This window comes from Camelus bactrianus, chromosome 4 (genome assembly GCF_048773025.1).
Source record: "Camelus bactrianus isolate YW-2024 breed Bactrian camel chromosome 4, ASM4877302v1, whole genome shotgun sequence".
Classification (NCBI taxonomy): Eukaryota; Metazoa; Chordata; class Mammalia; order Artiodactyla; family Camelidae; genus Camelus; species Camelus bactrianus.
Genome location: NC_133542.1, coordinates 72,807,706 through 72,823,180, shown reverse-complemented (window position 1 = coordinate 72,823,180; position 15,475 = coordinate 72,807,706). Strand labels below are relative to the sequence as shown.

The 15,475-nt window shown below is 42.7% G+C and overlaps 1 protein-coding gene across 4 annotated transcripts in view; it reads right to left on the bottom strand.

The window, feature by feature from the left end:
• Positions 1-14,255, bottom strand: part of FUBP3 (far upstream element binding protein 3) — a 47,924-nt gene extending 33,669 nt beyond the window's left edge. Inside the window, exons 1-2 of one of the 4 annotated variants that reach the window (XM_074362407.1) lie at positions 14,093-14,255; positions 2,811-2,916 (exon numbers count right to left, since the gene is read on the bottom strand). In XM_074362407.1, coding sequence (XP_074218508.1) covers positions 2,811-2,916; positions 14,093-14,176 — 190 coding nt within the window. In that variant the 5' untranslated portion in view covers positions 14,177-14,255. Of the gene's footprint in view, position 1; positions 102-2,810; positions 2,917-14,092 lie in introns of those variants that run through there. The other 3 variants (XM_074362405.1, XM_074362403.1, XM_074362406.1) reach the window with 3 other exon arrangements.
• Positions 14,256-15,475: the final 1,220 nt, after the last annotated feature.

Genomic DNA, 15,475 nt, shown 5'->3' with positions numbered 1-15,475 from the left:
CCTGAAGCTGGAGGCCAGTAGAATGACTGCTCTTCCCAGGTCAGGGCACCAAGGCGGGGTCTAAAAGCTGCACTCTGAACTCCTGCTGGGTTCTGCGCAGGCTGGTGAGGCAGTCGGACAGACAACTCAAAACTGCCGTGGAACACAACTAGCCCAAAACCCCTTCTATGTCAAGAACAAACCTTCCCCTGTTTGACCGTCTGGCACTTTTTTCAATCCCTCTCATTCATACACTTGTTTGCCAGCCTCAATGTCCTGAATAAGCCCTACGTTAAGGTTCTTTCTGGTTAACTTAAGAGTTGAAGCACTTTTAAACAGACACAAAAATCACCTCCAAAAACTTCTAGGAGACTGAACTTTAACCTCCAAAAGGTTAAAGAACCTGGCTTCACAGGAAAGTTAGAAAGTTCATATTGCCAAAGAAGTGATCCTGTCCAAAAAACAAAAACAAAAACAAAAACAAAAACAAAAACAAAAACAAAAACAAAAACAAAAACAAAAAACAAAACAAAAAACCCCCAACAAACCCAAGCCAAAACAAACAAAAAACTTGCAAAGCCTTTGGAAATCTTTATTGCTAACAAAAAAAGTGCCAGGATTCCTGCTTGTCGTGGTCTCTGCTTTTCTTAACTTTCATCTCACAAACAACATGACTGTAACCCTTAGCAAGCTGCTGGGTAAACACAAGCATCCCTTTCCTTGACAGGATCTGTTTATCCACGTATTTATTCAAGAGAATACAACTGGCCCAGTGACCTTATCCCTGTCAGGAGACAGCTGACAAAGAGGTGGTGGCTGGCCCAAAGTGCCCAGCTCTCCCTAAGCTCAACAACAAACCTCAAATTCTACACGTAGAGACTCACTTGGAGAAAAGTAATCTCTGTAATTCTGTTATTTAAACAGAATAGAGGATTAACTTTATCAAATGCCAAGTGTAGTGCAGAATGTAAAAAGCCTGAGGGAAATTTCCTGTACTTCAAATACAGTCTGGTGTTACTTAAGACACAGGCCTGGGGATGATGGGAGACCTGGCCTGATGCAAAAAGGTTCTTTCCTACTGTAAGAAGACTTAATATTTAGAAGGAGGACGAAGAGAAACTGTGTTCATCTTGTGAGTACGAGGACTTAGTCATCCAAAGGCAGACATGCAAAAAATTATGGTTCTCAAAAAAAAAAAAAAGGTGACAATACACAATAAAACAATGAACTGGAACGTTAAGAGACTCTGGATTTACTGGTGACTTACCAGCTAGAGTGTGCACAGGATTAATGGAGAAAAAAGGCTAAGACATCAGAGGTTTCATCTGCAAACTCTTAGGTGATCATTTTACAAAGGACCTAGATACAAGTTCTGTTCTCTACGGCACAAGTTTTACACTTTGACACCATGCAGTAGGCAAACACAAGGCCGAGAGCTATGGAATGTATTGATCTCAATTTCTGGAAACAGTGGGCCAGAGAGACACTGTCCATTAATGAGACATGTGCTCAGAGCCAGACAACTTAGTGTAATTTTTATATTGATGTCCCATAAGAGGGACTGAAGCATGATTGCTCCCAAAAGGTAGAAAGGTTACTTTGAATAACAGCTTCTTCCTAAGGCAAAAATGCAGATAATGCAATCACTCGTATCTGGTCTAAGAAATCACAAATACGGCATCACTAACATCGGGTACCATTGCAGAGTTTAAATGGTCACCTTAGTTCCAACGGCCCTGGGGTAGATTTTCTGTCTGTGATCATAAACATAATTTTTTTTTATGTAGACAAGAACTTTTACACCCAAATGAGTTTTGTCCCCTTAAAATCTGCATAGTGTGAACCTATACAATTATTCCAAAAAGGTTCCCGCATCTAAAAACAATGGCAATCTTTTCTTTCAGAATACCCAAAGAGATCAGAGCTGCCAGTCATGCCAAATTACATTTTTTCTATGAAAATAAAACATGCACTTTTTTTGGGAGAAGAAAATTACATAATACCTACTGCTGTATACCTTGATTTTTTTCACTTAATACATCACAGAAATATGAACACACATACATGACATGTGCAGACTGAGAGAAGGACAGAAAGAGAAGACACTGGCCCACCCACCATGTGCATATTCACGTGCAACTAGTACATTTCAGCGCCCCCTCTACAGTCACACTTTGTGAGAGACGAAACATGATAAAGGAAGCCCAAGTTTTCTGCAGAAACACATCTGATCCTCTTTGCCAAGTGCTGGTGACAGGTACTTCTAAGTGGCCTCAAATTCTTTGAGGGATGGAGCAGGGTATACAAACCAACCAATGAAATAAATGAACAAATGGATGAAAGAACAATGGATGCTTCTAGAAAGAGCTTGTCTTAAATGGGAATGGTGAAGTAAGCAGACAGACTGCAGAAAGGTTACTGCTCCCCTTTCCTTTCTTTAAGGTCAGTATATAGCCACAGCTTCCCCACAGCCATGCACCAAATCTTAGCTTTTCTTTGGAGAGAAGTGAAAACTTCGATTCCCACGTGTGTGCTGGAATAAGAGGGCTAAATCAAACAAAACTCTTGAATCAGTCAAATTATTTCCCAGCTGATGCTCAAAAGACCAAGTCTTTTACCTTACAGCCCAGATGAAGTGATTCCAGTATTATTAAGGCAAATAAGAACTCAAATGCTGGAGAATTGCAGAAGAAAATCATCTTAAATATTTCCCCTGAACCATTCTTCTTCAGAGAGTGACGCTGGAGAAAGCTGTTAAAGAAATGCCTGACAAAGACTCCAACCTAACTGGCAGGTTCACCTGAAAGGCAAAGATATTTACAGCAACTTACCTCCATCATCCAAGGGCCGTTTTTGTACTCCATAGCCATACACTGAGGGGTCCACAAGAGGTGTGGAATTATTCAAGTGAGGAATTGAATCAATTTTAGCAGCAATCTACAGAGAGAATCAGATTTAAATACTCAGTAACAAATCACAGCTCCATCGAGGGAGAAAGACAAGAGTCTTTTTCAAAGGGCTGTTACCCCATTTCTCCCCCCGACGGAGATGAGTGTGAAGCAATGTCGTGACAGAACAAGGACTTTGCGCTATTAATTTTATGCTTTTGGTCTTGATAATAATGTGCCTTTAGAAATATACTTCCAAAAATTTGTCTTCTATAAGCAAATTTTTAAGTCATTGCTTAAAATACAAGAATATCATTTAATACAAAGAATTTTGTCCAAAAGGCTTTGACACAGGAATCCCTTAAGAAACAAATTCCCCCCAAATATTTAAAAGGCCATGTTTGCTCAAATGTGACAACTCTTTAGGAATGTATTCGTCCTATTAACTTTAACCCCTCTAAAGTGATGATGCAATCTACAGAAACACACAACAAGTTGCTCTTGGCAGTCCAAACGGCGAGGGGAGTGACTGTGTCCAGACCAGTTCAGGAGGATTCTTGCACTGGGGAAACTGAGATAACCTCTGAGAGCTATCCTAACTTTTAGTATTTATTGTCAGTTAAAGAACAGAACATAGCTATTAAATTTTTCCCCCAGAAACAAATGCTATGGTAGAACTTCTTATACTTATCTCCTTTGTTTTCATTAGGAATTAAACGCGATTTTCCACAACTCCTTGATTTAATCAAAGGAATGTTTACAACGGCTCTTGAGGTTAGTCCCTAAGTAAAGCCTAACAAGCAGGGGTGGGTTGGAGCGGGGAGCAACTAGCACGAGATGCCTATAGAGCCAAGTCTTTACTGGTAGATTTCCCAACGTTGTACAAATGTGCCCAGGAGTCTGAGACCTTCTGGGACTAACATGAATTACTTTAAAAAAATAACAACCAAAGGTAATCATGATACTGAAAACCAAAGGAAGAATTAAAATGCCAGGTATCCCGGGGTCAGGTCAGGTTTCCTCCCTCCATCTACTACTTCTCTGATGCTGGGCAAGCCCCTTTTCTCACTGCATCAGATCCTCTGGATATAATACCATCTGCTTCACAGTTTTTGAAAAGATCTGCAACACACTCTGAACACAAAGGAGCTTTGTACACTAGAAAGCACTTCACAAAACCAGGGCTGTAAAACAAGGCAATTCACCCGACAAATGCTGAGTGCCTACTATGTGCTGGGCTCTGCAGTGAAAGAGAATAAGCAGGCCCCTACTGTGAGTCAGCAGTCAGTGGGGAGTCACAGGCACACACGCTAATCAATAAATTGATCATTTCAGCTGGTGATAAGCATGATACTAGTAAGAATAGACAATGACATACAGAGTCTTCAGGAGAGCTACTTTAAACAGGGTGATCAGGGAAGGTTGCTGTGAGCTGACATGGGATCTGAGACCTAAATGATGAGGAAGGGCATTGCAGGCAGAGGGAACAGCATGTACTGCTGCAGGAGCAAACTTGGTAGGTATGAACCTGAAAGAGAAGTTAGCATCTCTAGAATAGAAGGAACTAGATGGGTTCTAAGGGGTGGGCAAGGGCCAGTAGACATAGGGCTTTACAGGTCATGGGAAGAGGCTTGGATTTTATAAGAAGGGGGGTGGGAAGCAACTACAGGCTTAGTAAGGAAAGTAACTTGCTGATTTATATTTTTAAACGATGCATCTGGATAAGGAAAATAGATTCTAAGGGGACAAGAGTGGGATGACCATTTAGAAGGTATCCTAGGCCAGGGGTCAGCAAACTATGGCTGGCGGACAACTTGCTTTTATATATAAAGTTTTATTAGAACACAGCCACACCCATTTCACAGAGACCATATGGTGTGCAGAGCACCTCCCCGGCACATATATATAATTTACTATCTGGACCTTTAAAGAAAAAGTTTGCCCTGTCTAGGCTACAGATTATAGTAGTCTGGATAGGTGCTTATTTTAAAATATTGTTTTAGGTAAATAATTAAAATACTAAGATTGACTGCTGGTAGAAACCCCATATCTTATATCCAAATCTCAGGGCAAGTGGCCATTTGCTCTAAAACAAAATACTGTATAAATCTTGCCTAACAGCATTCTACTACCAACTTGCAATCTTGTTCTCTATATTTGTTTTGGATGAGCTTGTGGAGGTCAGCTACTTACATAAAATGCAAAAATTATCTTTAAGGACTCAGCTGGGAAAGCAGGTGGATTAAAAGGTGAGAATACTGCAGGGGCTTATGCCCCACAGAGACCCTTTCATCTGCCACAAAAAACTGAGCAGTAAATGGCTAATGGCGGGAGGGGGTGTGCTTCACAATTATTGGTCCAGTTGTTTGTTTAAAGGCAGACCAAAACATTCCCTGCAGACAGTGAGGATGACCTCAAACCACAAAAGAAAGGGGTATGACTATCAGTGGAGTCCCCCTAACAGTGTGCATGTCAAACCACTCTCAAAGACAGGACCCCGAACGTCAGCTCTACACATGAGGCGCTCTCTCTATCCCCTTCTGATGAAGCATCTTGGCTTCCAGATTTTCTCCCCTCCTTTCAAAGTAGCTAAGATGTTATTCCTGAGTCCGTGGCCTTCCTTCTAATTGATATAGTTCAATTATGTTGCTTGAATGTAGTTTTTTTTCCCAAAGCCAATATGCTAAAAGTGTTACAGTAGCTTTCGGTTCCTAATTTTGATTAAAGCAGCAAGAAGCCTCCTAAGTGACTGAGGCTTTCAAACTGTTCTTAAATCATGTTTGCTTCAGGTATCTATAATTTGGGAAATTTCCACTAAGAGAAAGGTGTATAGAATAATGATTAAGAGGTGTAGCTCTGAAATCAATAACTGCATTTGAACCCTGGCTAAACAAATGTTAGACGTGAGTTTAACATTATAATAGAGAAGATCATAATTTACATTGATATTACACTATATATTATACTATAAAGAAACAATGTATTCCTTTATTCATATAACTGCAACCTTGTCCTAAGAAATTATTTTAAATGCCTACTAAAATAATGAGAGTTACAATTTTATGAGTGCTTAGTATGCGCTAGGCACTCTGCTAGGAGCATTTTAAAGATGCTATTCGTTTACTTCTTATGATGATTCTTCAGGTTAGCAGTATTATTTCCACTACAAAACAAGGAAAAGTGAGGCTCAAAGAAGCTCTGTGACCTGCCCAGAGTCACACATTTATTAAGTGGCAGGAGCAGTCCCGAAGCCCAGGCCTGCCTGACTCCAGCGTCTATGTTATTAACCACAGCACCAGGCTAATCCCCTTCCCGCCACCTAATACTTTCTTAAACACAGTCCACTTTCTGAGGACTTAAAACCTAATGATTTCCAGTGCACAAAACTCAAACAATTTCTCATATCAGTAAGTGATTATTTTGCACAGTAGCTGCTTAAGGGAAGTCAGGTACATTTTCAACTAATAATGGTGTAGGTCAGGAAATAAAGAGTCACAGAAGTCAGGATATTCCAAGAAAACCAAGGCTACTCCAGTGCTTATCTGAAAGTATGCCCTTGGGGGGGCCTCTGCTTCTTATTTTCTACTACTTGATTCACTTTCCTCCCATTTTCTGGGGGGGGGGGGCATCGAGAATGGGTTATCTCACTACCTGTGCTATTTTAAGCACAGTAATAGATGAAATATAAATCAACGTCGTAGACATTTAACCTCCACTGCCAGTAAGTTAGTGGAAATGTGGAGGAGGGGAGCACTGGACCAGGAGTCTGTCATGAGTCCTGGTTTTCCAGCTGGCTGTTCCAGTGTATGACCTTGGGCAAGATCTTCAGTGGTCTTGCTCCCTGTAAAATGCAGGGATGAACTAAACCAGAGTTTTTCAAAGAGTACACAAGGCAATTTTGGGAGGTGCATGGATGAATGTTTTCTCTCTCTCTCTCACACAGTTACCTTCTATGCATTGTAAAGGTTTTCACTTATGACAGTGATTTTGTTTCCTTTAAAAATATTTTAAATAAATTTAAATTTTAAAACAATTTTAAAATATGAAGTAAATAGCATATTGAGGGTTCTCACTGATATGGCAAAAATCATAAGGGTGGTACACAAATCACTAAAGTTAGGAAACATGGTAATTAACTATTCCTAGTGCAAACCTTCAGGTTTTGTAATCAAGAGCAGTTCACCCTATAAATCCAAACAGAAAGCTGTAAATACTTCGACAACTTCACATTTGTTAAAATGTGACTTATTCCATTATACTAAATGGAAATAGGCAAAGTCATCTGAATGCCAGCAGGTCACCCGCATGCAGTGTCCATGTTATTCAATAAAGCTACTGTCAATCCTCGATTCTTGTAGGTCCAGCAAGTAGAGATGAGAGCTCACACCTCTACCCAGAGGGGAAGAATCCATCTTGCTTCCTCGGAACTTCTGCTCTGCAGTCATTCAGAATGGCCCTGCCTGGGCCCTGGGCTGGACTGAAAGTCTCTACCCCCCAGGGCAGGAAGAAACAGTATGTGGCCAAAGGACTTGTAGCCAGTGGCTAAGAGTAACTAAGAGCAAGTTCCAGGGGGCATGGTCTGGCGTCACGGTGCAGAGTCAAGTCCAAGGTCTGCACCTACTAGCTAGGTTACGATGAAGATGGTAGTCTATCAAATCAATAAATGTACTAAGTGCCTGATGGTACCCTCATTTAATCCTCACAGTGTGACCTTAGAAAGTAGCTACTATTCTCAATTCTGTGGGATTTGGAGCCAGTCTGCCTGAAATTGTAGCCATAGGGATACCAAGATAACAATATAAAGCACCCAGCACAATGCTGTGCACATCATAAGGAACAAGAAATGTTTGCTATTTTAACCTTTTATTGAATAATAATAGTAATAATACAGAAAAGTACATGGATAAGTCTATAGCTTGAATTTTTATGCACTAAAATGCTTGCATAACTAGCATCCAGATCAAGAAACAAAACATGCCAGTAGCCCCTAAAGCCTGCCTCATGCCCCCTTCAGTCACTACCCACCCTTACCTCCCAAGGTTAACTTCCTAACTTCTAACATCAGCTATTTAAAAATATATATATCACCGCCATCAATGACCTCCTTTACAGATGAGGAAACTGAGGCTTAAAAATGTCAGATAACGTCCAAAAGTCACTAATCTAGTAAGTGGCAGAACCGGAACTTGAACTCATACAGACTGACTCCAAAGTCTTAATAACCACTTCACTATACTACCTCCTGGGTATTCTGCAACCATCAAATGAAAGGACTTACAGGAAAGTCCTTCCCTGGCACCCAGCACAAGTTCAATGAATGGCAGCTATTGTCCTCAGAGTTGGGGCCCCGGCTGATCCTGCCCTATTAACTGACATTAACCAAAATAAGGAATTCTATATACCAAGTAAGATACCAGTTCTTCTTAGTAGCTTTCCCCGACAACTTCATGGTACTCACATTTGGGGAGAATTAAATACTCCCTCACCTATATTTTATACACTAACTTTAAATAGCATGACCTCACTGAGGAAGTTCTTGATTATGCTGTTTCCCCAATATAGGGAGCTCTTCGGGGAGTGGACCTGTCTCAATCGTCTTGGTACTCCTAGGACAAAGGCTCCTTAACTGGGACCTCCAGATATTAGCTTTAAAGAATTCATAAACCTCTTGAAATTACACACAAAACTATTTAAATATATCTGAGGAGAGGTTCACAGTTTTCAACAGTCTTAACAAGATCCGTATTTCAGGAGTGGTAAAGAACTTTCCTAAAGCATAGCAAAGTGTTTTTGGCACATAGAAGGTGCTCATTAAACGGTTTCTAAATTTAAAGTGGATGTGGAGAAGCCTATCTGCAGGCAAAATGCTAAGATGATCAGCTGAGGCACTAGGCTGAAATATAGTTCCAGCTAGGATCCCCCCACCAAAGGCCCTCAAGAGGACATGTCCATTAGTTTTCTCCCCTACATTCCTCCGAATTCCATCAGCATCCCTTCCACACTTTGTTTGAAGATTCTACTGCAGATATCTCACTGAGACGGAAAACTACCCAACTACCTCCGTAAAGGGACCAAGTCTCTCTTAGAATGCAGAAGACATGGGTCCAAGAACTACTGCATATATTAACTATTTGTGTGCCTCTGAGAAAATTGCTTTATATCCCTTTGGCTTATTATTTTCAAATATGAAATGAGAATTATAACCCTTGTCCTGACTATTTCATTTGGTTGTTGTGAGGATCTACTTCCACGATTAAGATAAAACCAGCAGCAAACTTCTATTATGACTGGCCCAGCATCCAACAAGAGGCCTTAGACTTGAGAGATCCTCAAATAATGACAGGTAATCCGAATCACATACTATTTTCATTAACACTACTCAGTCTTGCGAATGATTTGCTATCATCTGATATTAGCAATAAAAGCATAGTTTATGCCTCCAAAAGAAGTACTGGCTATTCTTTCCCAAGTGTCTTTAGAACAAAACTCCAATGCAAAACACTTTCAAGAGGGATGATTCTTAACAGAGTAAAAGGATTGCATACAAAACCGAAGAAGAGAGGAGTCTGAACAGACACCCAACGTAACACACTAGAAAGTAAGAGAACCAAAATTATACAGCCAAAAATTTTCTTCAGATCTAGTGAGATGGAAGAGCTGAATGTTCTTGAGCTTTAAGGGACCATTGAGATTATCTAGCTTAACATTTCCTGAAGTTTGATCCACAGAATGTGATCTGGTTTTATGAAAAGAGGGTATTGAAGGGTCTGAAGTGACAGACCCTGGGCCTATTTACAATGCATATCCCAAACCCTTAGGACTTAACACACAGCAGCATATTAAGGACTCTGAGAAGTCCTGCAGTAAAGAAGCCAATTCACCTTTATTTAACCCTGTATTCCCCAAACTTATCTGTCCACAAGCCCTTTTCCACAGAGGATCTATGAACAGCCTGTGCATCATATACTGGGAAAGGCCAACCAAGCCCAAGGTCATGCAGCTACTTACAGGAGACCCAGATCTCCTAACTCCCCATCCAGAGTTCTTTCCATTAGAAATTTCAAATAAGGGTATGGGCTCACAATTTGGGAAAAGATGAGGGAAAAAACTGCTGAGTAGGCATCCCAATGGGCAGTGTAAAACAAAAGCAAAGTAGCGGGAACAAAAGCAACCAGAAAGTCAATGCCCTGTGCAAAGGGGCAGCTGCTACTCAGCTCCTGCCAAATAAAGCCACTGCAGAACGCGGGAGCAGTGTGGCCAAGTCTAAGCTAGAAATCTCCATTTTTATGTGAAATCATTCTAGTTTCTCAATACTGGCACTGGGTGGGTTAAGCAAAGCATGCCTGCAGGCACACTGTGACCCTTAACCAGCCCACCGGCCACAAGTGCGAGAACACTGGTCTAGGCAAATTTGTATCTACAAATTTGTATCTTAGTTTGATGATACATATGGGCCATCAGATTTTAAAAGAAAGATAAAGAAGTCTCAGCTGAAAATGAGAAAAAAAAAGTTAAGAGTCATACAGTGGAACACACTGTTCACTTACATCTACTTTTCAATACCATATATGAAGTTCAGCGCTTCCACTGAAGTGCAGTGACCCAAATGGGCTCATTCACATCACCAAAAAGCATTTACTCTTTGCAAGGTACTCTACTGGGTCTCATCAAAACACAGATACAGAGCAGCCCACAGATGTCCCGCAGACACTGGTTTTCCTTAAGTGTTTGAGAAAGTTAAAACGAATGTACATGCAGGAGCTAGTCCCTCGTGAAATGATGATTTGAGCTACTTAACCACTGGACATGTCTGAGGTAGACTCAGTGGAGTAAAAGTGACAGCATTCAGCACACATGACTTTGTCATGAGGCACAAACATCATGTATTAAGTGAGCAAAGGCAGTATCTCTCAAGCAGTACCCAAAAGCCAGTGAACACAGGCCTTCCCTTTAAATGGTGGATGCACATTCTCTTAAAGGAAATTTAGTGCTTAGTGTACAGCACACATGCCTAATCATTCACTGCTCAGGCTCAAAGTGTGAAACAGAGCACTGGGAAGCATTTTCTGGAGGACTGTAGGACTTCTGAGGCCCCATACCAATCACTAGTTCCAAAAAAAAGCACTGGTAAAGAATAGGATCTTGGCCTAAAAATCTGTCAGGTTACTTTCTTATTGACTCTACGCTGGCTTGGTCACACTCATTTGGGTGCAGAATCACCATGATGGCCAACTTCATGAGGCACCAATTACACTGTATTGATGTGAACAGAACACTCTGGACTCACACAATGCAGAGGCACCGACTGGGTCTAGGGCAAAATAGGAGCTTAAAGTCTTAAAATGCACTAGCAGTTTAGCAAGAGAACTTCTATGTGGGTGATGACTGACAGTTGGTTCAGCTTGTGGAAGGCTGCTGGGAATCTGTAGTACACTGTGGTGTGACACTGTCCTGTTAACGTGCAAATGTGTGCACTTGAAGATGGATGCTACCGAATGGTAGCAGTGGGCTTTGTGGGAACAGTTTTATATTTTTAGAAACACTAAACAAAACAGATGCATACCTGTTCACCCATAATCTCCATGAGGTCCCCTGTAATCCTGACAGACAGCAGACAGGGTACGGCACAGCATGGCCACAGAACAGGATGACCTAGTCTGGCTCTGAGACCACATCCTACTCTTATTAGGATCCTGCTCTCCCTAAACAAGGAGCTAAAGAAACACTTAATTTTACCTAACCAGCCAATGAAGAACTGGATATGATGATTTTAGATCTTCACCAGTGGGACTAAATCAGATCACATTTCTATATTTGTGTACCTCCCTACAAAACGGCTGTATTATCAGTTTGTGCCAAACACTATTAACTCACTGTACTTCATACTGCTGCAGAAATTTAAAATTCTATATGACATCTTCAGAGACTCTCTTTTGAGCCAGGAATACCACATTCAGAGTGAACTAATAGCAATAACTGGTCCCCTTTGTTGGAAAGAGTCTAAAGGATATACGAGGAGGCTTCAAGATGCCAGGAGGGAAGCTTAGTGGATTAGGTGCTGGACTCCACATACCAGACTTAATAGAAACTGCGGGCTCAAATCCCAGCAGGGTCAACTCAGATGCTATTGTGATCTTCTGGATAGCTGAGCACCAGACAGCTTACTGCTCCCTAACCAACTTATGAGGGCCTTACAGACTGTCATGGTGTTTATGAGGACATATAAGAGGGGGAAAGCTTTGCAATCATAAGTAAAAAATACACTGTCTTTTATCTCCAGTCACATCTCTGCAACATCCCGTGTATACAATGCTGAAGTAGAACCATCATCATTAGATGCCCAAATAGTATGAGATCCTTTGAGGTAAGCTTTACTATAAGCACACAATATTTTAGATTTCTAACATTCCATTCTTGTCCAATATAAATCTATAAATAAACCTAAAATTAGCCACAAACCTGTTTTTTCTTTAGTTTTTAAAGGCCATCAAATCCTTGGAGATAGTATCGACCTCCAGCTGTTAATATTCAGAATACACTTACAGCACTGTCTCCATTGGGCTTATTACTGCTCCAGTCAATGGTGCATTTCAGAGCTGGGAACATTTCCAGTGAAGTTTTCTCTGCTAGTAGTAAACACCACTGCTTCAACAATCCACATTAGGTCAGCATTTAACAGAGGGTCTCCCTCCCTCTTGAGCAGGTTGTCCAAGAATACGAGTTCAACCACTGGCTCAAGAGAAGCAGAAAGTCTTCTCAATGGTTCAAAATTCATTTTATGTTCAACTACAGGCCTTCTGCAAACTGAGGAGCTGAGCTCTTTAGGGTAGTGACTATAATTCTTCCTGGATACAGAGGCCAACAAGGTGATTGTCACACATCAGCACAGGGTGAAAGCCATTACATATTAGTAGCCAGTGAGAACAAGGTTCAGGACCCTGTACTGTAGAGGAGAGCAGTGTAACGCCGTCAAGCAGAGTGGTGGAAGGGGAGCTGGATGGCATGTTCATCCATTACAGCCACTGGTTGGCTCTGAAGTCTAAGTAAGATGGATACTCACTATTGTATTGGTTGGCGCCTAGGCAGTAAGTAACAAGTCATCGGATAAAATTTTAGGCAGAACCACAGGTTTGGAAAGTTCTGGGATCCAATGTAATGTCTATAGGAGCATCAGTATTAAAATGAAAAGTCAGTATCTGGGAAACAGGTAGGGTTCCCTCCCCTGGAATACTGGAAAGAGATGTAAAGACCATATCTTCAAGCGACCGAGTGGAGACTTTCTTCTAATACAATGAGTCCTGTGGCTTTCTGTTAGGAATCAAGCAGTAATTAGTTATAGCCCAACTTTTACAGTATCAGTTAGTATGCCTACAATTAAATAGGAAGAGATGATGAGTATAAGACACTCAGCAGAAGTTGTTTAAGTGTTAGAGCTAATTTATCAGTAAGTTTCACACACAATACAAGGACATGTTCTGTTCTAAACACCATACCAGAAACCAAAGAGTTCTTTCTGGCAGGTCCAATATATACTCTCCAGGGAAGTTTGCAATCTCTTAAAAGTCAGTTTATTTAACTCTGACAAAATTCACGACATTGTCAGATGGTCAAGTTTCACTGCTGGAATGACTCCATAATGCCACATGCTCCCTGAAAGAGGAAAAACTATTGCCCATCAGGAATTTCTATGTCTTGTGGACCACCCACACCCATTTAATATCCTTCTCTCTCTCCTCTCCCAGAGCACCCTCAAAAGTAAAATACCCTCGCGTTCCTTCCACTCGACCCTTAAAATACAGGAAGTCTGACGAGGATGTTTTCCAAGTTTTAAGAAGCTACTGGGCCTGAGACAGCTCCCTTCTGTCTAGACCTAGGTCCTCACGTGAGCTCCCCAGCCCCCAATTCTGGTCAACCTCAGAATCCCAGCTGGCTGCCTTGCGGGTCCAGCCCCGGCGCGGGAGCGCGATGGGGTAGGAGTCCTGGGCAAATCCTTTCCCAGCTGCTACAGGCACCTGGGAAACCCGCCCGACAGGCTGGGCCTGGGCCTCACGGCGGCGTCTTATCCCTCGACTCCTGGCTAGAGGAGTCCCAAGGAAAGGACGTGCCCGACTGAAGCGTCAGCCCAAGCTACCTCCCGCCCCTAGGCCGGACCCTCTCTTCCCCGTCAGGCCCGGCCCGGCCCCGCCTCAGACTCCCGTGCTCCCGCCAGCCGGCTGCGCCCGTACCTGCCGGACCCGGTGCAGGGCGTCCACGAAGCCTTCGGCCTTCATCCCCACCGGAGCGCTCTGCCCCTGCACCAGCTCCGCCATTACCTCCCCCTCCGCCGCCACCGCCGCCGCCGCCGCCGCCGCCGCCGCCGCCGCCACCGCCACCGCCGCCGCTCGGCTCCCCCGTCCGGCCTCCCACTCCGCTTGGGGACCCGTAGCCGGAAAGGGAAAGTCGCCCCACTTCCGGCGGAAGGGAAGCCAGGACGCTCGCCGACGCCAGAGGAGCCGCGTCTGTGGGGCGGGGTCAGGGCACGTGACGGCGGTCCGGCCGGAAGTGGGGGCGGGGCCACGGGCGTCAGGGCGGGTCCCACGCGCGAGGCTGCTGTCTGATCTCGAGGGAGAGGTCGCGATTCCGCCTGAAATGACCATTGGTTCGGAGTATTGGGACTGAGCGCTTTGAAATAGCACCGTGAGGACCCAGAGGGAGGCTGGGGGACAAAGAGCAATACCACAAAATGTCAGTGCCCTACGTTTGCATCGTCATCACTTTGCACGAGGATGGTCTAATGCCACACCTGGGGTTGCCTAGCGACACGGCTCAGGAAAGACGCTCCGACTGGAAAGCCTGCGTGGTGTCCTCTTACACATTCCTTCGCAAACTCTGAGACTCAGGGGAAACAGGAAATACCACAGGACCATCATTGCTTCCCTGCCTGCTGAGCCAAACTATTGCAAGAGGGCTTCTTGGAATGCTTAAGTAACTTTTGAAAATGGTAGTGACTTGGTATAAATATTTCAAAGCAGAGGATGGAATCTTAATGCTGGAACACACTTGAGCTTTTGAGGTGGATTTTACAAATGAGTAAACACACCCTGCCCCAAAAGAAACAAGGCATTAGGGGCTTGACACACGTCTTGTTAGTGGCAGGTCCAAATCGGGGTGCCCACCTTTGGATTAACAAGGCTGCCCTCATGATTAGTATTTCCAAGCTCTGTGGTGCCAAAGAATGGGATTTTAATGAGAGTGTTGTTGTCAACCATTTTATGCACATCGAAGTTATAAGGGAAGGGAAGCACTATGAGATGGAAAATAAGGAAGTAAAATCCAATGTGAATTCTCTTAATCCCTTGTGTCAGCATATTGGGAGAGCTTTGGAAAGTGGTATAAGGAATAACTGGCCAATAATCAAAGAGCAGCTCTTTGTTAAAGACTACACTGCTAGACTGTGAGTTCCTTTAGAGCAGAGAGTGAGTCTTAGTTTTCCCTGTATCCCTAGGTGCTTAGGAAACTTATTTTGAATTGAATAAAGCCAAATTGGATTAATTCCTAGATCATGGTAAAATAAAAGAATGTGGCAAAATTTGCTATATTCAAGATTATCACTTTCAGGCAAAATGTTT